Source organism: Oncorhynchus clarkii, chromosome 18, assembly GCF_045791955.1.
Source record: "Oncorhynchus clarkii lewisi isolate Uvic-CL-2024 chromosome 18, UVic_Ocla_1.0, whole genome shotgun sequence".
Lineage (NCBI taxonomy): Eukaryota > Metazoa > Chordata > Actinopteri > Salmoniformes > Salmonidae > Oncorhynchus > Oncorhynchus clarkii.
Window position 1 is genome coordinate 6,305,000 of NC_092164.1, and position 21,967 is coordinate 6,326,966.

The 21,967-nt window shown below is 45.0% G+C and overlaps 2 protein-coding genes across 2 annotated transcripts in view; both read left to right on the forward strand.

Moving 5' to 3' along the window:
* On the forward strand, nt 1–8,331 carry LOC139372959 (aspartyl aminopeptidase-like). Its single transcript, XM_071112861.1, has 15 exons — nt 1–114; nt 477–567; nt 1,013–1,101; nt 1,238–1,351; nt 1,584–1,709; nt 1,884–2,008; nt 2,248–2,332; nt 2,487–2,594; nt 2,769–2,846; nt 3,123–3,206; nt 3,771–3,931; nt 4,711–4,750; nt 4,983–5,084; nt 6,848–7,015; nt 8,077–8,331. Exons 1-15 carry the CDS (start codon nt 109–111, stop codon nt 8,125–8,127), a joined length of 1,428 nt encoding a protein of 475 aa, XP_070968962.1. The 5' UTR covers nt 1–108; the 3' UTR covers nt 8,128–8,331.
* Nucleotides 8,332–9,537: 1,206 nt separating this feature from the next.
* Nucleotides 9,538–21,967, forward strand: part of LOC139372970 (receptor-type tyrosine-protein phosphatase-like N) — a 37,576-nt gene continuing 25,146 nt past the window's right edge. Inside the window, exons 1-3 of the mRNA XM_071112875.1 lie at nt 9,538–9,767; nt 17,737–17,787; nt 21,795–21,905. Of these exons, the coding sequence (XP_070968976.1) occupies nt 9,692–9,767; nt 17,737–17,787; nt 21,795–21,905 (238 nt within the window). The 5' untranslated portion in view covers nt 9,538–9,691. The remainder of the gene's footprint in view (nt 9,768–17,736; nt 17,788–21,794; nt 21,906–21,967) is intronic.

Genomic DNA, 21,967 nt, shown 5'->3' on the forward strand with positions numbered 1-21,967 from the left:
CTCAAATTACCCATTGTTAGTTTCTACATCGGTGGTCTTTATCAAATCTGTCAGATTTATCGGGTGCTTTACACCGGGTACACAGTTTAAAAGTCCAGTTAAACATTAATGCAGGTAAGCGCCATAAATTATGATTTTGCAGTCGGTTTATTAAGCGGTGTAGCTAGCTCAGAGCGGTCTGATTAAACTTTTAGAAGCTGCGTTTGCTGTGTCTAAGGTTTGCATTACAATGTGTTGGCTAGCTAACGTAGCTGATTTAGCTAGCAAGCAAGCAAGAATTAGCCTGCTGTCTAATTCTTCACTCAGTTAAACGTGTATTCTGTTTTTGGACTAGCCATACAGTCTATTGTCATGTTATGACACTTCTTGCTAAATTGTATTTTGCTTGCTGTTCAGCAATATCTCTTTCTGTTTTGCTTCCCAATGCAACGCTGTGTCAGTCATGGCTTGTAACGTTATCCTCCTGCTTTCTCTAGTCACTGATCATGAAAAGTTCAAAGGAAGCTGTGCAGACCGCTGCCAAGGAGTTCCTGCAGTTCGTGAACAAAGGAGTGTCTCCATACCACGGTAAGAACACGAATCATTCTAGGACTGGTAGTTTGATAGTTAAATAAATTGTGTCTGTACTACAGGTTCAGAACAATGGCAATATAATATTTTGTAGGCATGTAGCTGTCAAGAGCATGTAACCAAATGCAGTGGGAGACTATTTGGACCTAACTTAAATGGACCTTGATCTCTAAATAAGATAGATATCTTGCAGGCGGATGTCCTCTTAATGAGCCTGTACGGATGCCGTTTTGTTGTGTTGCCTACCTTTGCACTCTGATCCATGTACAGTCCATTCACATTATCCTTCGCCTAGATCCCCTCCTGAGCTGTCTTAACGCCACCCTCTTATCAGACAGTTAATTGATATGTCCCCCGGTTGCACAGGTTGTAACTCATGAAAGGAACGATGTGGCCTGAAGTTAATGTCCTGCTCTTTTCACTCTGTCCTGTTTGTGAGCAGTGGTTGAGGAGTGTAAGTCTCGTCTGCTGGGGGCTGGCTTTACTGAGCTGAAGGAGACTGAGCAGTGGAACATCAAGCCTTCCAGTAAGGTCAGTCAGTACATGGAGGTTCCAGTCTGACACTGATCTACACAGCTTTATAGGGCTTCATCTTATAGGGCTCAAATCATATTTTCCTGTCAAACTGTGCTTGATTGAGAACTAACTACTCCTCTTCTCTCAACAGTACTTTGTGACCCGTAACTACTCCTCCATCATCGCTTTTGCTGTGGGTGGACATTTCCAGCCAGGCAATGGCTTCACTATGATTGGAGCACACACAGACAGCCCCTGTCTGAGGGTAAGGATGAAATTCTACACTTGGGAAATGACTGGGCCGTGTTCATTAGGGACAAAATGTTTTGAAACAGTGAGGTAATGTCTGAACATGTCCATTTTTAAGAACAAATATTTTATGGTGTACCCTACTGAACACGACCCAGGGCTAACACCGCCAACCACTGGGGATAGTAGGTCATACTTGTATTTGGTCGCTAACTTGACACCCTTCTCTCTCTGTGTGGTTGATTCAGATTAAGCCACGGTCCAAGAAGACCAAACAGGGCTGTCTGCAGGTCGGGGTGGAGTGCTACGGAGGAGGAATCTGGAACACCTGGTTCGACCGGGATCTGACCATCGCCGGTCGTGTTATGGTCAAGGTATGGCAATGTAACCCTACCCATCTAACCCTTCATTCACAACTGAAACATTAAGGTTGGCCCATTTCTTAGGTTTCTGAACTTTCATGAACTATGTGTTGAAGTGTGTCTGGAGAATGGAGGTGTGTTTGTGAGAGGACCTTACATGGGAGTTGTTGTGTTATTGTGGTGCAGACTGGAGATAAGCTGGTCCATCGTCTGGTTCACGTGCCCCGGCCGATCATGAGGATCCCCCACCTGGCCATCCACCTCCAGAGGGACATCAACGACTCCTTCGGCCCCAACAAGGAGAACCACCTGTAAGTCCCAGGTTGCATGTCAGAAGTCTGAACTGGCTTCCTCTCCTCCATCTACACTGATCTGACGACAGGACAGGTGAAGGCAGTATGGCTGGAATTTGCTGTCACCTGTTCTGTTCTTTCACATCAGTGCAGTTGAAGGGGAGGAGACCACTATTGAGATACACCCCTCAAGGGACCAGGAGAACAAACATGAATTGGACAGGAAAATACGTGTTTAGTAACTGTGTGTGTGACAGAGTGCCCATCCTAGCCACTGCTGTACAGGAGGAGTTGGAGACTGGCTGCTGTTCCACTGGGGATGCCTGCGATGCCACCACTTTTGTAAGACTCTTAACTATCCATATCTCTCACTGTACACTCTGCAGTACTAGATAGTTATACACAGTCCAATGTACCACACACACTAATCAATCACTTGCCTTACACAACTTCAGTAGGCCTTTAGTACATTTCTCCATCTCTCTCACTCGTCCAGGCAGAGAAGCACCACCCGGCCCTGGTCAAGGTGCTGTGTTCAGAGCTGGACGTTCAGCCTGAGGCCCTGCTGGACTTTGAGCTGTGTCTGGCTGACACTCAGCCAGGGGTGAGTCTCCTCTCCTCCACCTCCACCCCCTCTGTTGTTAATGACATCGATAACAGATTACTGACTTGTGTCTGGCTGACACTCAGCCAGGAGTGAGTCTCCTCTCCTCCACCTCCACCCCCTCTGTTGTTAATGACATCGATAACAGATTACTGACGTGTGTCTGCTGCATAGGCAATTGGAGGTGTGTTTGAAGAGTTCATCTACTCCCCCCGTCTGGACAACCTCCACAGCTGCTACTGTGCCCTACAGGTGAGTCTCCTCTGTTCCAACTCAACACTCCACCTCCAGACACTAACACCAGCCACCTCAACAACCGGTCTCCTTCTCAAAGTACAGCTCTGAGAGTAGGAAGCTCACATCTTTTCCTCCGGTGTGTTTGAGAGGGACGAGAGGAATCGGAACATGACTACCACCATAATGTGAACGTCCTCTTTAACCTTACCATTCATTCTCCTAACCTCTACTTCCTCTTTAACCTTAACCTTCATTCCCCTAACCTTTACCCTCTTTTCCTCTGTCCACTAGGCTCTGATGGACTCCTGCATCTCTGGAGACTCTTTGGCCACAGACCCCAACATCAGGATGGTGACTCTGTTTGACAATGAAGAGGTCGGTCCCCCAGTCCTGTGTTGGCTAAATTCCTTCTGTGTAGAGCTAGGGCTTCTCCTTCACTGGCCTATAGCTATGAACTATAACTAGGGCCCAGGGTTTTCTGGTGGTTAGGAAAAACCCCTGGGGACATATTCACAAAGTATCTCTGATAAGGAGTGCTGATATAGGATCAGGTTCCCCCTCTGATTAATTATAATTAAAAATGTACAACTGATCCTAGATCAGCACTCCTACTCTGAGATGTTTTGTCAATATGGCCTCTGTATATCTAACTCAGGGCTCTCCAACCCTGTTCCTGGAGAGATACCCTCCTGTAGGTTTAGACTCCAACCCTGTTCCTGGTAGAGAGACCATCCTGTAGTGTAGGTTTAGACCCCAGTTGTAAAATGACTGATTTAGCCTATCACCCAGCTAATTAATAGAATCAGGTGCTCTAAATTAGGGTTGGAGTGTGAACCTACAGGAGGGTAGCTCTCCAGGAACAGGGTTGAAGTATAAACCTACAGGAGGGAACTGGTTTGGCGAAACCTAACACTTAACACTTCCCCCTATGGCCTGTAGGTGGGGTCAGAGAGCGCCCAGGGGGCAGCGTCCAACCTGACAGAGCTGATCCTGAGTCGACTGTCCTCCTCCCCCACCAACCTCACAGCCTTCCAGCAGGCGGTGCCACGCTCCTTCATGATCAGCGCCGACATGGCCCACGCCCTGCACCCCAACTACCAGTCAGTACCATACAGTAACCTGTCAATCACTCCAGTCTCTATAGTAACACTCCAATTACCAGTCAGTTTACTCCTACTCCCTATAGAAACGCCGTACTGTTAATCACTCTGTGGTTGCATCCCAATTCTCCACCATTTTCCCAAAGTGTCTACTTCCTGCCATGGATTTAATGGTGGAGCCTCCCTTCCTGCCCATTATTACACCAAATGTTTTTAGATCCATGACAGAAAGTGTGCAAGTGAGGTCAGGTTCTAGAACATCATCCCAACTACCAGTCAGGTTCTAGAACATCATCCCAACTACCAGTCAGGTTCTAGAACATCATCCCAACTATCAGTCAGGGTCTAGAACATCATCCCAACTTCCAGTCAGGGTCTAGAACATCATCCCAACTATCAGTCACACTTTAGAAAAAGGGTGGAGAATCCGGACACAACGTCTGTCTCTAGTAACACCCCAACTACCAGTCAGAGGTTATGTCCTGATTCTCCACCCTTTTTCTAAAGTGTGACTGGTAGTTGGGATGTTACTCCCCATAGAAAACATAGTAACATTCACACTGTCTCTACCAGTCAGGTTCAAGAACAACATCCCAACTACCAGTCAGTGTACAGTATACCTGGGGAATAATAGTCTCATTTATTTATGATATATTTATATCATATTTGATATATAATTGACTGCTGTTGTACTGTTTTTGTGCCAGCTGGGACCAGAAGACAGTTTGAAAGATGTTTGCTGTGTTTATAGTTTTAATCGACTTTAATTTTCACCCTAGGGAGAAGCATGATGAAAACCACAGACCAGCCTTCCACAAGGTACAGAGCTCAAATTACCCCCTCAGCAATACGCACTGAAAACCCACATTAGAACTGGTGGACATATTGTTGGAATCTTCTACAAAAAATGTCTACGCTTTAGATTTAGGTAAAATAGTCATGGTGGACCTGTGTAATATTTGTGGCAGACATGCTATACATGTATGTATGTTTTCTATACAGATATCTGAAGTTGTAGTCAGTGTGATTGTCTGAATGTCCTCTCTCTCAGGGTCCTGTAGTTAAATTCAACAGTAACCAGCGCTATGCCACTACGGCTGTGACAGCCTCCATCTTGAGAGAGATCGCCAGTCGTGTTGGTGTGCCTCTTCAGGTAATTGGCTTGTGTGTGTGTGCGCGTGTGATTTGTTCATACATACTTGTTTCTGTGTGTGCTTGGTGCACTGCGCTGGTTTGTGATCTTGTTTCTTAAATCCACTCTGCAAGGTGCACATCTCCTAGCAAAGTAGTGCTGAGGTGAAGAAAGTGCAGTGGTGTAGTGGGGATTTAAACCAAGCCGTTTCTGTAGTGGGGATTTAAACCAAGCCGTTTCTGTAGTGGGGATTTAAACCAAGCTGGTTCTGTAGTGGGGATTTAAACCAAGCTGGTTCTGTAGTGGGGATTTAAACCAAGCCGGTTCTGTAGTGGGGATTTAAACCAAGCCGGTTCTGTAGTGGGGATTTAAACCAAGCCGGTTCTGTAGTGGGGATTTAAACCAAGCCGTGGTGTAGTGGGGATTTAAACCAAGCCGGTTCTGTAGTGGGGATTTAAACCAAGCCGTGGTGTAGTGGGGATTTAAACCAAGCCGTGGTGTAGTGGGGATTTAAACCAAGCCGGTTCTGTAGTGGGGATTTAAACCAAGCCGGTGGTGTAGTGGGGATTTAAACCAAGCCGGTTCTGTAGTGGGGATTTAAACCAAGCCGTGGTGTAGTGGGGATTTAAACCAAGTCGTTTCTGTAGTGGGGATTTAAACCAAGCCGTGGTGTAGTGGGAATTTAAACCAAGCCGTTTCTGTAGTGGGGATTTAAACCAAGCCGGTTCTGTAGTGGGGATTTAAACCAAGCCGTGGTGTAGTGGGGATTTAAACCAAGTCGGTTCTGTAGTGGGGATTTAAACCAAGCCGGTTCTGTAGTGGGGATTTAAACCAAGCCGGTTCTTTAAACCAAGCCGTGGGGTAATGGTGATTTAAACTTAGCCTTAGTGCAGTGGGGAGTGGGGGTGGAGGGGATTTAAACCTAGCCTTAGTGCAGTGGGGTGGAGGGGATTTAAACCAAGCCTTAGTGCAGTGGGGGTGGAGGGGATTTAAACCAAGCCTTAGTGGAGTGGGGGTGGAGGGGATAGTGGGGGTGGAGGGGATTTAAACCTAGCCTTAGTGCAGTGGGGGTGGAGGGGATTTAAACCAAGCCTTAGTGCAGTGGGGGTGGAGGGGATTTAAACCAAGCCTTAGTGGAGTGGGGGTGGAGGGGATTTAAACCAAGCCTTAGTGGAGTGGGGGTGGAGGGGATTTAAACCTAGCCTTAGTGCAGTGGGGGTGGAGGGGATTTAAACCAAGCCTTAGTGGAGTGGGGGTGGAGGGGATTTAAACCAAGCCTTAGTGGAGTGGGGGTGGAGGGGATTTAAACCTAGCCTTAGTGCAGTGGGGTAGGGGTTATTTTAAACCAAGTTTATGGGAGAGATGAGGGAGACTGAAATGAGAACGTCTGCCTCTTAAGAGTAGATGAAGGATGTTCCGCTCCCACAAGGGCACTTTATTCACCTCAGGGCCTGGTGAAACTACCGCTCTGGTCCATTTCCCTCCCTGAAGTGGGCACTCATTCACCCCCATATGGACAGAGGAATGGACCGGTGTAAAGCCAGATTTAAATAGCAGAGAGGCAGGAACGACAGTTCCAGTTCTGACTCATGTTGAGTTTCCCCACACAGCTGACATCCAATGGATGTCTGAGTGATTAATGGGCATCCATGGCACATGGAAATGTAATCAATAAATCTGAATGTAACAGTACATGTGTTTTATTCTCTCCACAGATGCCTCAACTGTACCTAGTAAGCGTGTGTTAATTCATTACCCTCCTGACCCTGTTTCTGTGGCCCCAGGATGTGATGGTGCGTAACGACAGCCCCTGTGGGACCACCATCGGCCCCATCCTGTCTTCCCGCCTGGGGATCCCCGTGCTGGACATCGGAGCCCCCCAGCTGGCCATGCACTCCATCAGGGAGATGTGCTGCACCTCTGGAGTACTCCAGTCTACCAACCTATTCAAGGTACTGGACCCTGTACTAACCCACTCCATCAGGGAGATGTGCTGCACCTCCGGGGTACTCCAGTCTACCAACCTATTCAAGGTACTGGACCCTGTACTAACCCACTCCATCAGGGAGATGTGCTGCACCTCCGGGGTGCTCCAGTCTACCAACCTATTCAAGGTACTGGTCCCTGTACTAACCCACTCCATCAGGGAGATGTGCTGCACCTCCGGGGTGCTCCAGTCTACCAACCTATTCAAGGTACTGGACCCTGTACTAACCCACTCCATCAGGGAGATGTGCTGCACCTCCGGGGTGCTCCAGTCTACCAACCTATTCAAGGTACTGGACCCTGTACTAACCCACTCCATCAGGGAGATGTGCTGCACCTCCGGGGTGCTCCAGTCTACCAACCTATTCAAGGTACTGGACCCTGTACTAACCCACTCCATCAGGGAGATGTGCTGCACCTCCGGGGTGCTCCAGTCTACCAACCTATTCAAGGTACTGGACCCTGTACTAACCCACTCCATCAGGGAGATGTGCTGCACCTCCGGGGTGCTCCAGTCTACCAACCTATTCAAGGTACTGGACCCTGTACTAACCCACTCCATCAGGGAGATGTGCTGCACCTCCGGGGTGCTCCAGTCTACCAACCTATTCAAGGTACTGGACCCTGTACTAACCCACTCCAGGGTTGGGGTCAATTCAGGATGTACACTACATTTCCAATTCTCTTGAATGCTTGTCAATTAGGAAAATGTGGCTTTGGAATGACCCCCTGACCCTGACCCACTCATCACACTGATACCCTTTTCACTCTGCTGTTTCTCTATGAGCCAAACTGAGCCAAGCGGTTCTGCCTGGCCTGGGTACACATCTACTGTAGTTGCTGGACAATGTGGAAGGAAAATATCAGAGCCAGCACAGTGTGGGAACAGCACGTTAGTGTGAAAGTGGTATCAGACAGTCCGTACATTCTATGGGTCGAATTGTGTTGTAATCTGACCAGACATAGTGAACCATAATGTCTCACTATGTTGATGTATGATGATGTGTCTTCCGTCTGTTCTTACCAGGGCTTCTTTGAGCTCTTCCCCACTGTGAGAGCCATGGTGACTGTGGACTAGCCTGGGGGAAGGACAGAGCATGGACAGAAGGACAGACAGATGTCCTCCTCTGGGTCTCTCTACACACTGTGTTATTTGTATACTCACATGACACATAGTGCTACAGCAGAACGTTTTGCACACATTCAGAGGCAAGGAAAGTTTCCTTCAAATGATGTTTCTGATGAACTGAAATGGTTTATAAAATAATAAATTTTTAATCTACACATCCTCTCTCCTTCCCTTGTTTTTGTTCACTCACTCATTCCACACACGTATAGTCCTAAAGGCTGGACGCAATGGGCACTGCAGTGCCCCTGGACCAATTAAGTCGCTTGCTTAAAGGCACAACGGCAGATGATGCATTTCCGCACTAGATTTTCCCGTCTTGAGTTGGGATTCGAACCGGCAACCCTCTGGTTGAGGCCTGCTTCTCTAACCTCTGCCTCTGATGTTGCACTGGATCTCCAATTGAAATAAAGTGTTTGGCCCACACTCTTTAACAAGTCTAGTACCAGTGGTGAAACAACATACAATGTTGACAAATATTCTGAACAAAAATCTAAACACAACAGTTTTACTGAGTTTACAGTTCATATAAGGAAATCAGTCAATTTACATAAATTCATTAGGCCCTAATCTATGGATTTCACAATACTGGGCACTGGTGCAGCCATGGGTGGGCCTAGGAGGGCATACGCGCACCCACTTGGGAGCTAGGCCCAGCCAATCAGAATGTGTTTTTCCCCACCAAAGGGTTTTTTTTTCAGACAGAAATACTCCTCAGTTTCATCAGCTGTCCTGGGCTGGCATGGTTACATGAGGTCGGAAGTGGCTTGTGGTAGAGAAATTAACATTCAATTCTCTGGCAACAGCGCTGTTGGACATTCCTGCAGTTAGCATGCGAATTACACGCTCCCTCAACTTGAGACATCCGTGGCATTGTGTTGTGTGGCATTGTGTTGTGTGACAAAACTGCACATTTTAGAGTGGCCTTTTATTGTCCCCAGCACAGGGTGCACCTGTGTAATGATCATGCTGTTTAATCAGCTTCTTGTCAGGTGGATGGATTATCTTGGCAAAGGATAAATTATCACTGACAGGAATGTAAAACAAGTGTGTGCACAATATGAGAGAAATAAGCTTTTTGTGAGTATGGAACATTTCTGGGATCTTTTATTTCAGCTCATGAAACATGGGACCAACACTTTACATGTTGCGTTTATATTTTTCCTCAGTATATTTAGAGGAACTGAGGAATACATGGTAAAAATGACTTGAACTTTATTAATTTCGCCTAGTGGGCTATGATGCAATGGTGGGTCTCCCAAAGGTATACCAGCCATGCAGAAAGACTAACCCCTTCCGTTCCTGATCCGAAGCAGCGTGCATCCCGGGATTTACACGTTTCTCGCAACACTTGCCGTCTCACTCACAGCTGGTGCGCTTCTGCTGCCGAAAATCCACGTCCTTCCTTTGGAGTCGGAGTGGATGTGCGACATTAGAAAGTCCCTCCGATAGTTGACACGGATCATGAGGGTTTAAAACGCACCGCTGAACAGCTCTGTCTGTCTTGGGGAAAACCATGGGATCTCAGCGACTATGGAGCGTGTTATGTGTGATGGCGGTGTGCTATCAGACGGGGATGTCAAGCAGATACGGTAAGGGAGAAAAATTAACTGAGTCACTCAGAGGCAGGTAACAGGTCTACATACACAGCCATTTAGAAATCTCAGCCAAGGCAATAGCGTATAGTGAGTAAATCAATGCAATATATTGACGGGGTCCATGAGCCATATTCTGCTACTTACTTCAAGCTGGATTTGCCAGAATAGCAACTAAGAATATAGCCACATGCTAAATTATTTTAGTATCATTCACCATACTGTTTTGCTTTTCTGTGCATTGTAGCATAGTGTTATAAACAACGTGAATTTACTTATACATTACACATGTTAAGAAATTGAGAGATTCAGATGTGATTCAACATAATTTCTGGATGTCAGTTATGTTTGTTTAGGCTATTTATGTAGGCTGAATGTGAAATTGCGTCACAATACACTTGGTTTGATTAGTGACTTGAGGCTGTAGACTTCTGCTTGGATTGAATGATGGGTTTTGCGAAAACAGCGTCAGGCATGATTCATCATAGCTCCTCTCCGCAATAATAGTGGAGCAAGGACCAGTAATAGCCTGCTGTGCCCCACGCTTTGGCTCGGCGCGCTCAATAAAAACAAAACTGTTTGAGAGCGAGGGAGAGCGCTTCTTCACCTCATTCAAAAGTCAGAAGATTAGGGTTTGGTTTGTGTCGGCTACTGGTCTGGTGTTTTTGCTTTTGTGGATGACGATGTCATTTTGATTTGTGTAAAATGCACTGCGCTAAGTTTAAACAACATGCACTTGGCTATTGATGCAATGTCATCCCAATGCAAGGAAATTGAATGACAACCTAGGCAACCACTGTCATAGGTTTACCAAGGCCCATTTTGTAATACTGCGATTACAACCACCAATTTGCTTACCACACATGACCTCACGCCCTCCAGGCTGGTTAGTAGTTCAATTACTAAAGTTGGATCCTGTTCTCATGTAGCCATCCTACTGCTGGCAGTTTATCAATGCAGGCTGCAGCCAATCCTACCACCTCGAATTGTACATCAATAGCGCCTGCGCGCTCATTTCAGCACCATGGACAGTGCATACATACTCTCTACGTCAATGGCATGTGCGTTGGTTATATAGCCAGTCATTTTAGAACCATGGACAGACGGCACACGCAGACTCAGCACTGACGGTTCAGAACAGTGCGCTTGTTTTCTGTGTCGATGGCCGCTTGACATTTAGGTGCTCTAGGGCAGGCTAAACCTGTGCTGTGGAGGCAGACAGGCAGGCACACACACTGACCTTAACTCAGTTCTGGTGAGATGTAGACCTGACTACTGTTAGTCCATCACACTAGGGGAAAATGTATTACTTTGCCTCCTTGATTTCCAGCTGTTCGACACGGTTATCTTGTAATGCGGTTATTGCTTACTTACCGTGTGTGTCAATCTGAGGAGAATTATACCATGTCTAACTGGCTATGACTGCCTTCCTTTTGACATGCCGGTTTGTGGAGTTATCAGAAGTGAAACAGTAGGCCTAACATTGTGATGGTAACTAATAAACCAATAGTAGCGTACCCCATCGGTGTGACTCACCACCACGACTGTAGTCACTACCTGAAGGATCCTTCATTCATATGGCTTCACCCCATGTGAATAAACAGGAATGAGTGAGAACTGCATATATTCTAATGTATTTGGAGATTTTGTTGGATGACCAGACCAATTTACTGAGCATGTTTAAGGCACAACACTAACAAAGCTGAAGAGGCATATACACGTGTATGTATCAAGTATAACTCACCTATTCTGATGGTTATGAATCACATAATGATAGTCTTTAAATCTGGTGGTACTGATGGTTATGAATCACAATATGGTACTTGTTAGATCTGGTTTGGTGTTACATTTCTCAGGTTGTCAAACAGTGAGAGGTGAGACACAGGTGGTGTGTGACTTCAGCCCATAGCATCACCTGTCATGGCCATCTGTCTATATACACCTCGGAGGACAAAAACAAGTTTGTTTTCTGAAGATTAAAAGGGCCATCCGCAGTTGAAACAATAACAAAGAGGGCTCCCCGCCACCGTTTTGATAAAAAGTTGAGGGATGGGGTGGCTGGAGAAATGGAACCACTCTCAAATTTTGCCCATCAATTATATACAAATGACAGTTTTAACCATGTTTTGAGGCTATACAGTGTTTTGTTTACATTCACATTGGAGTAAATCAAGCTTATCATGCTGGATTCTGATGGGGTACAACATTCTCATGAGGCATTTCTAAGTTTAAGATTACCCCTTTTTAAATCTGTAAAATATAAGGGTGCACCCCAAATGGCACCCTATTCCCTATATAGTGCACTACTTTAGACCAGGGCCGTGTTCCCTATATAGTGCACTACTTTAGACCAGGGCCCTATTCCCTATATAGTGCACTACTTTAGACCAAGGCCCTATTCCCTATATAGTGCACTACTTTAGACCGGGCCCTATTCCCTATATAGTGCACTACTTTTGACCAAGGCCCATAGGGAACAGGGTACAATTTGAGATTCAGACTCTTATCTGAAGCTATAAAAGAGAATTCAAATGGACAAAGCCTCACCAGACTCACCATTATTCAACTCAACATGTCGTGTCTGTCATCACTCTATCCCTGTACTTATAGCCCATTACTTTATTGTCATTTCAGATATGAAAGGATATGATTGTAGTTGCAGTAACACATTAAAAATAGCCCTTGTGTTGTAGAGTGCTCCCCCACTTCCTCTGTCCAGGCCCTGACTCCCAGTGGTACAGATCTGCTATCTTAATTTGATCACTGTTGTTGCAGAGATGTATCCTGCAAATTTTAGTGTATTCAAGGTTTTAAAAGGCTTCTAAAGTATGTAATACCCACCTGATTTGCACCAACGGAAAATGTATCAACCCCTACAAAAATGTCCATTAATTATAATCCACATAATAATTCCAATTGAATTTTCCTGCTATGAGAAGCAGGGTCAAATTAAGGTAGCACATCTGTAGGCTGAGAGAGAGTTTGAGGGGGGATAGAGAGAGAGCGAGTTTGAGAGGGGGAGAGAGAGTTTGAGAGGGGGAGAGAGTTTGAGAGGGGGAGAGAGAGAGAGTTTGAGAGGGGGAGAGAGAGAGAGTTTGAAGGGGAGAGAGAGAGAGTTTGAAGGGGAGAGAGAGTGAGTTTGAGGCAGAGAGAGTTTGAGAGTTTGAGGGGGAGAGGGAGAAAGAGTTTGAGGGGGAGATTAGGGGAAGGGAGAGGGAGAGAGTTTGAGGGGGAGATTAGGGGAAGGGAGAGGGAGAAAGAGTTTGAGGGGGAGATTAGGGGAAGGGAGAGGGAGAAAGAGTTTGAGGGGGAGATTAGGGGAAGGGAGATGGAGGAAAACAAACTCAGATCATCGTGGAGAAAGAACAGGAAACACCCAGTCACGTGACTGAGTTTAACTATGGGATTGAATTCATAAAGTGTGTGTGGGGTGGAAACATCCAAGGTGATAATTATGTCCATGCTGTTTGGAACTCCTTTGTTTATGGAGCTCTGACTCATGCATGTATACAGCACAATGCAGCAAATGTTGCCATGATACAGTCCTGTGCTAATTATTGACTGCTATAATAGCTTTTATTGACTGTTGTGGGATACACATAATCAGCTTACAGTACATGCCTCTTCCTCAGAAAGAACCTAGAATCCCGATAAAGTTGTGTGTGTTGCATCTTTCCCTCATATTTCTGAACAGCTGAAATAACAAAAAAAACAGCCCAGAGAATTACGCCACGCAGTTTGAAATGACTGTTGCTATGATACTTACAACCCAGGTCACTTCACTTTATTGGTCTTATTTCACATCTTGAGTTTCTTGAGGTAGAACACAATGGACAATGCCATAGATGACATCACAAGGTCACACCAACTGATCGGATGCAAAATACGTGATACAACACAGTGCTGTACAACAGTTAAGAATAGGCCTAGAATGCAGGGCCAAAGTATATTCTCTTAGATGTAAGATACAGCAATACTCATTACTAGAACAAGAGATGTACTATGACCTAGCCCCCTGGGATTGATAGTCTGTATTTCTGCATGCGGTTGATTGATTGACATGCTCTTGGGGCTCGGGGGCAGTGCTCTAGTGATTTGTCCAGTCTGTGATGGAACAATCTCCCCTGCTTCTGCTGCAGACAGACGAGAGAGGGATGGACAGAGGAAGAGAGAGAGGAGTGTGAAGAAAGGGAGGGATACAGCGTGTATTAGTCATCATATCGCAGATATATCCAGACATGGATTCAAATAGTATCTGACTTCTTTCAAATACTTTGAGCCTTTGATTGTGCCTGCCTGAAGTGGCAGATGGACGGGACTTGGACCGTTGCGACTATTCCATTGGTTCCGTTGCTCGGCGCCAGGCAAACTCAATCAAATGCAGCTAAAGTATTTGAAAGACAACTAATACTGTTTCTGGTGCACGGAAAGACATGCTCTGTTTTCTCGTCTATGTTTAATCTTGTCTTGTCTGTGATCTTGTCTTTGTGTCTGGGGAATCATATTGTTTCCCCCACAGAGAGACAGCCCTCTAGGCCAGTCTGTCTCCCGCTTCTGTTTTTGTAATACAGTACACACATAATCATGAATGCAAACTCCCTCACATACGCACACACACACACACACACACACACTGTGTGTACAGCCGTGTTGTGTCACATCTGGCCGTGTTTCCTCCCCAAGCAGACTGGAGCTCTGTAAAGGTCACCCATTACCTCCTATCTATCTATATATATATATATATATATATATATATATATATATATATATACACACACACACACACACACACACACACACACACACACACACACACACACACACACACACACAGTCTGCCATCCAACACAACCCCCTGCTCTCTCTCAATTCAAAGGGCTTTATTGGCATGGGAAACATATGTTTACATTGCCAAAGCAAGTGAAGTAAAAAATTAACAGTAAACATTACACTCACAAAAGTTCCATAGGAATAGAGACATTTCAAATGTCATTTTATGGCTTTATACAGTTTAGTAATGATGTGCAAATTGTTAAAGTATACAAGGGAAAATAAATAAACATAAATATGGGTTGTATTTACAATTGTGTTTGTTCTTCACTGGTTGCCCTGTTCTTGTGGCAACAAGTCACAAACACTGCTGCTGTGATGTGATGTCACACGGTGGTATTTCACCCAGTAGATATGGGAGTTTATCAGAATGTGGATTTGTTTTCAGATTCTTGGTGGGTCTGTGTAATCTGAGGAATATACAGAGCATTCAGAAAGTCTTCAGTCTTCAAGTCACAAACACTGCTGCTGTGATGTGATGGCACACTGTAGTATTTCACCCAGTAGATATGGGAGTTTATCAGAATGTGGATTCTTGGTGGGTCTGTGTAATCTGAGGAATATACAGAGCATTCGGAAAGTCTTCAGACCACAAACCTTTTCCACATGTTGTGACGTTCAGCCTTATTATAGTGTATATATATATATATGTTAAATCCCCCCCTCATCAATCTACACACAATACCCCATAATGACAAAGCAAAAACAGGTTTGTAGAATTTTTTGCAAATGTATTAAAAATAAACAACTGAAATATCACATTTGCATAAGTATTCAGACCCTTTACTCAATACTTTGTTGAAGCACCTTTGACGCCGATTACAGCCTTGAGTCTTCTTGGATATGACGCTACAAGCTTGTATTTGGAGAGTTTCTCCCATTCTTCTCTGCATATCGTCTCAAGCTCTGTCTGGTTGGATGGGGAGCGTCGCTACACAGCTAATTTCAGGTCTCTTGGGAGGTGTTCGATAGGTTTCAAGTCCGGCCTCTGGCTGGGCCACTCAAGTCCATTCAGAGACTTGTCCCGAAGACACCCTTGCGTTGTCTTGGCTGTGTGCTTAGGGTCGTTGTCCTGTTGGAAGGGGAACCTTCACCCCAGTCTGAGGTCCTGAGCACTCTGGAGCAGGTTTTCATTAGGGATCTCTCTGTACATTGCTCTGTTCGTCTTTCCCTCAATCCTGACTAGTCTCCCAGTCCCTGCCGTTGAAAAACATCCCCACAGCATGATGCTGCCAACACAACGCATTACCATAGGGATGGTGCCAGGTTTCCTCCAGACGTGACGCTTGGCATTCAGGCCAAATAGTTCAATTTTGCTTTCACCAGACCAGAGAATGTGTTTTCTCATGGTCTGAGAGTACTTTAGGTGCCTTTTGGCATAAATGCCTGATTGGTGGAGTGCTGCAGAGATGGTTGTCCTTCTGGAAGGTTATCCCATCTCCACAGAGGAACTCTGGAGCTCTATCAGAGTGACCATCGGGTTCTTAGTCACCTTCCTGACCAAGGCACTTCTCCCCCGATTGTTCAGTTTCGCCGGGCAGCCAGCTCTAAGAAGAGTCTTGGTTGTTCCAAACTTCTGCCATTTAAGAAAGATGGAGTCCACTGTGTTCTTGGGGACCTTCAATGCTGCAGAAATAGTTTGGTACCCTTCCCCAGATCTGTGCCTCGACACAATCCTGTCTCAGAGCTCTACGGGCAATTCCTTTGACCTCATGGTTTGGTTTTTGCTCTGACATGTACTGTCAACTGTTGGACCCTATATAGACAGGTGTGTGCCTTTCCAAATCATGTCCAATCAATTAAGTTTAGCACAGGTGGATTCCAATCAAGTTGTAGAAACATCTCAAGGATGATCAATGGAAACATAGCAAAGGGTCTGAATACTTATTTAAATAAGGTATTTATGTTTTTTATCTTTAATACATTTGCAAAAATGTCTAAACCTATTTTTGCTGTGTCATTATGGGGTATTGTGATGTCATTATGGGGTATTGTGTGTGGATTGATGAGGAAAATGCTTTATTTAATCCAGTTTAGAATAAGGCTGTAATCTAACAAAATGTGGAACAAGTCTAGGAGTCAATACTTTCCTAATGCCCTGTGTGTCTCTACTATGGTCATACATTTAGCAGGAGGTTAGGAAGTGCAGCGCAGTTTCCACCTCATTTTGTGGGGCAGTGTGCACATAGTCTTCTTTTGAGTGCCAGGTCGACCTTTCTCAATAGTCGGTCACAGTGGTCAGGTATTCTGCCACTGTGTATTCTCTGTTAGGGCCAAATAGCATTCTAGTTTGCTCTGTTTTTTTTTTGTTAATTCTTTCCTATGTGTCAAGTAATTATCTTTTTGTTTTCTCATGATTTGGTTGGGTCTAATCGTGTTGCTGTCCTGGGGCTTTGTTTGTGTTTGTGAACAGAGCCCCGGGACCAGCTTGCTTAGTGTCCTCAGCTTGCTTAGGGACTCTTCTCCAGGTTCATCCATCTGTAGGTGATGGCTTTGTTATGGAAGTTTGGGAATTGCTTATTTTTAGGTGGTTATAGAATTGAATGGCTCTTAAATTCTCTCTCTCTCTCGCTCTCTCATTTCCCTCCCCCAGTTTAATTCAAGGGTACATTATTGTCATGACATATTGTCAATTGCCAGAAAATCTGAAATAATAGAACATCTCTCTCTCCCTTCCTCCTCTGTCTCTTCCTCCCTCTCTATCTCTCTCTGTTCTTCCCCCTCCCTCTTTCTCTCTTTCTTTTCCTCTCTCTCTCTCCCTTCCTCCTCTGTCTCTTCCTCCCTCTCTATCTCTCTCTGTTCTTCCCCCTCCCTCTTTCTCTCTTTCTTTTCCTCTCTCTCTCTCCCTTCCTCCTCTGTCTCTTCCTCCCTCTCTATCTCTCTCTGTTCTTCCCCCTCCCTCTTTCTCTCTTTCTTTTCCTCTCTCTCTCTCCCTTCCTCTTCTATCTCTTCCTCCCTCTCTATCTCTCTCTGTTCTTCCCCCTCCCTCTTTCTCTTTCTTTTCCTCTCTCTCTCTCCCTTCCTCCTCTGTCTCTTCCTCCCTCTCTATCTCTCTCTGTTCTTCCCCTCCCTCTTTCTCTCTTTCTTTTCCTCTCTCTCTCTCTCTTTCTCCTCCCCCTCTCCATGTGCTTCTCAGGCTGTCTGTTTGAGAAGAAGCTCTGCCCCAGAGACCAGCCATGCTCAGATGGTCAGTATGACATAACACCATCTCTCTATCTAACCCATCTTCTTCACGTTGTCTCACTATACAATCCTCTCTCTGTCACCAGACACTCCAGGAGGTGTTGGCAGTTCTTTAATAAGACAGGGGTGTCAAATTCTTAGTCCTCGTGCGCCAAAGTCTCTTCCTGTTTCCATTTCAGCTGTTACTGATTGGCTGGAGGCTACACAAATGTCCAATCAGTCTGTGGTCTAGACCTGGGAAATCAGGTGTTTAGCCTCCAGCCAATCAGTAACAGTAATTTATCAATAAATTGAAACGGAAACAGGAAGAGACTTTGACGCTTGACAAAGATTTTTTATTATGTTGACAAGATGGTCGAGTGACTTCTCTAATAATGGAAATACATGTCCTCAAAGATGGAAGGCAGGCAGGAGGAGTCGAGATCAGGTATTTGTGTTTATTATGGATCCCCATTAGCTGCTGCCAAAGCACCAGCTACTCTTCCTGGGGTCCAGCAAAATTAAGGCAGTTTATACAGTTTTAAAACGTTACAATACATTCACAGATTACACAACACACTGTGTGCCCTCAGGTCCCTACTCCACCACTAACACATATCTACAATACTAATTCCATGTGTATGCGTGCGTGCGTGCTAATGTTTGTGTTGCTTCACAGTCCCCGCTGTTCCATAAATTGTTTTTTAATCTGTTTTTAAAATGTAATTTTACTTCTGGCGTCAGTTACTTGATGTGGAATATAATTCCATGTAGTCATGGATCTATGTAGTACTGTGTGCCTCCCATAGTCTGTTCTGGACTTGGGGACTGTGACGGGACCTCTTGTGGCATGTCTTGTGGGGTGTGCATGGGTGTCCGAGCTGTATGCCAGTAGTTTAGACAGACAGCTCGGTGCATTCAACATGTTAATACCTCTCATAAATAAAAGTAGGGATGAAGTCAATCTCTCCTCCACTTTCAGCCAGGAGAGATTGACATGCATATTATTAATGTTAGCTCTCTGTGTGCATCCAAGGGCCAGCTGTGCTGCCCTGTTCTGAGCCAATTGCAATTTTCTGAAGTCCTTTTTTGTGGCTCCTGACCACACTACTGAACCGTAGTCAAGGTGCGACAAAACTAGCGCCTGTAGGACCTGCCTTGTTGATAGTGTTGTTATGAAGGTAGAAACTAGGGCCTGTAGGACCTGCCTTGTTGATAGTGCTGTGAAGAAGGCAGAGCAGTGCTTTATTATGGACAGACTTCTCCACATCTTAGCTACTACTGCATCAATATGTTTTGACCATGACAGTTTACAATCCAGTGTTTCTCCAAGCAGTTTAGTCATCTTAACTTGCTCAATTTCCACATTATTTATTACAATATTTAGTTGAGGTTTAGGGTTTAGTGAGGGTTTTGTTCCAAATACAATGCTTTTAGTTTTAGAAATATTTAGGGCTAACTTATTCCTTGCCACACACTCTGAAACTAACTGCAGCTCTTTGTTGAGTGTTGCAGTCATTTCAGTCGCTGTAGTAGCTGACGTGTATAGTGTTGAGTCATCCGCATACATAGAAACTCTGGCTTTACTCAAAGTCAGTGGCATGTCATTAGTAAAAATTGAAAATGGCAAGGGGCCTAAACAGCTACCCTGGGGAATTCCTGATTATAAACTATATTTGATAGGCTTCCATTAAAGAACACCCTCCGTGTTATGTTAGACAAGTAACTCTTTAACCATATTATAGCAGGGGGTGTAAAGCCATAACACAATAATGTCAAAAGCTGCACTGAAGTCCAACAAGACAGCCCCCACAATCATTTTATCATCAATTTCTCTCAGCCAATCATCAGTCATTTGTGTAAGGTGGCACTATTCTAGCCAATCAGAGGACAGATACGCTTGTGAACAACAGGCAAAACTCCATATCAAGTTGCCAAAATGCTACACGCGTCCACTTATGTCAGTTCATTCATAACAACCTAACCATTACGAAACCTCTATTCGATCGAATAAGCCTCACGTAGCAAATTAGCAATAAAAAAGGTTGTTGACCAAATTCGACACTCATTGATCTCCACACAAAAATTCCTCACTTCCTGGTTTTATTTTCTTGGACAGACTTTGGGTGGAGTAAACCCTCTCTCTTCGCCTCTTCCTCTCTGCGTTGGAGGACTAGAGTTTGACACCCTGTATTAAAACAAACAGTCCGCTAAGTGTAAAACCTACAGCACACACTGAACCCTGTATCTCTTTCCTTCCCCCCTCGTCCGTTATGTCTTCCCTCCTTCATTCACCCCCCTTGTCTCATCCCTCCTTCATTCACTACTACTACATTATTCATACTCAATTAACTCAATGGCAGTTGTCATGTGTTTCCTGATGTTTGTCTACAGAACTGCATGTGTGCAAATGTGTTTGCAAGTGTGTGTGAGCGTGTGTGCCTTCATGTACGATGAGGCACACTCTGAGCATCAGTGTGTAAACACACGGCCTCTCTCCGTCAACCTGCTCTTAACCCATCACGTCTCTTTCCCACCGTTTCCATGGTAACAGTGACATCACCCGGGTGACGGCAGTGTCTCTCCCCCATGTGTATGTTAGAGAGAGAGAATGGGTGAGAGAGAGAATAGAGCTGGGCGATGACTCATCGAGACCCACTCGCACATCTACAAACACACAAACATCACCATAGTACATCACCATAGTACATCACCATAGTACATCACCATAGTACATCTCCATAGTACATCACCATAGTACATCACCATAGTACATCTCCATAGTACATCACCATAGTACATCTCCATAGTACATCATCATAGTACATCTCCATAGTACATCACCATAGTACATCACCATAGTACATCACCATAGTACATCTCCATAGTACATCACCATAGTACATCACCATAGTACATCACCATAGTACATCACCATAGTACATCACCATAGTACATCACCATAGTACATCACCATAGTACATCACCATAGTACATCTCCATAGTACATCACCATAGTACATCACCATAGTACATCACCATAGTACATCTCCATAGTACATCACCATAGTACATCTCCATAGTACATCACCATAGTACATCACCATAGTACATCACCATAGTACATCTCCATAGTACATCTCCATAGTACATCACCATAGTACATCACCATAGTACACCACCATAGTACATCACCATAGTACATCACCATAGTACATCACCATAGTACACCACCATAGTACATCTCCATAGTACACCACCATAGTACACCACCATAGTACACCACCATAGTACACCACCATAGTACATCACCATAGTACACCACCATAGTACATCTCCATAGTACACCACCATAGTACATCACCATAGTACACCACCATAGTACATCACCATAGTACATCACCATAGTACATCACCATAGTACATCACCATAGTACATCTCCATAGTACACCACCATAGTACATCACCATAGTACATCTCCATAGTACATCTCCATAGTACATCACCATAGTACACCACCATAGTACACCACCATAGTACACCACCATAGTACACCACCATAGTTGTGTGCGCGTGCATATGTGTTTATGTGCATGCGTGTGTGTGTTCTCTGTGTTCTCTGCTTTGTATATGTGTCTGCTGCCCCAGCAGGAGAGGGTTCTGATGTGTTCTGATGGGTTCTGCTGTGTTCTCTATATTCTGTAGGTTGGCTGTTTGGCCAGTCTCTGCTGCCCCAGCAGGAGAGGGTTCTGATGTGTTCTGCTGTGTTCTCTATATTCTGTAGGTTGGCTGTTTGGCCAGTCTCTGCTGCCCCAGCAGGAGAGGGTTCTGATGTGTTCTGATGTGTTCTCTATATTCTGTAGGTTGGCTGTTTGGCCAGTCTCTGCTGCCCCAGCAGGAGAGGGTTCTGATGGGTTCTGCTGTGTTCTCTATATTCTGTAGGTTGGCTGTTTGGCCAGTCTCTGCTGCCCCAGCAGGAGAGGGTTCTGATGTGTTCTGATGTGTTCTGCTGTTTTCTCTATATTCTGTAGATGGGCTGTTTGGCCAATGTCTGCTGCCCCAGCAGGAAATGGTTCTGTATGAGGTGTCAGTGCCTGTGCTGCACAGACTACAGGAGGTGCTCAAGGAACTGATGATGCAAGGTAATTAAAGTCACACACACATGTACACACACACACACATAGCCACATATAGACATATCCGT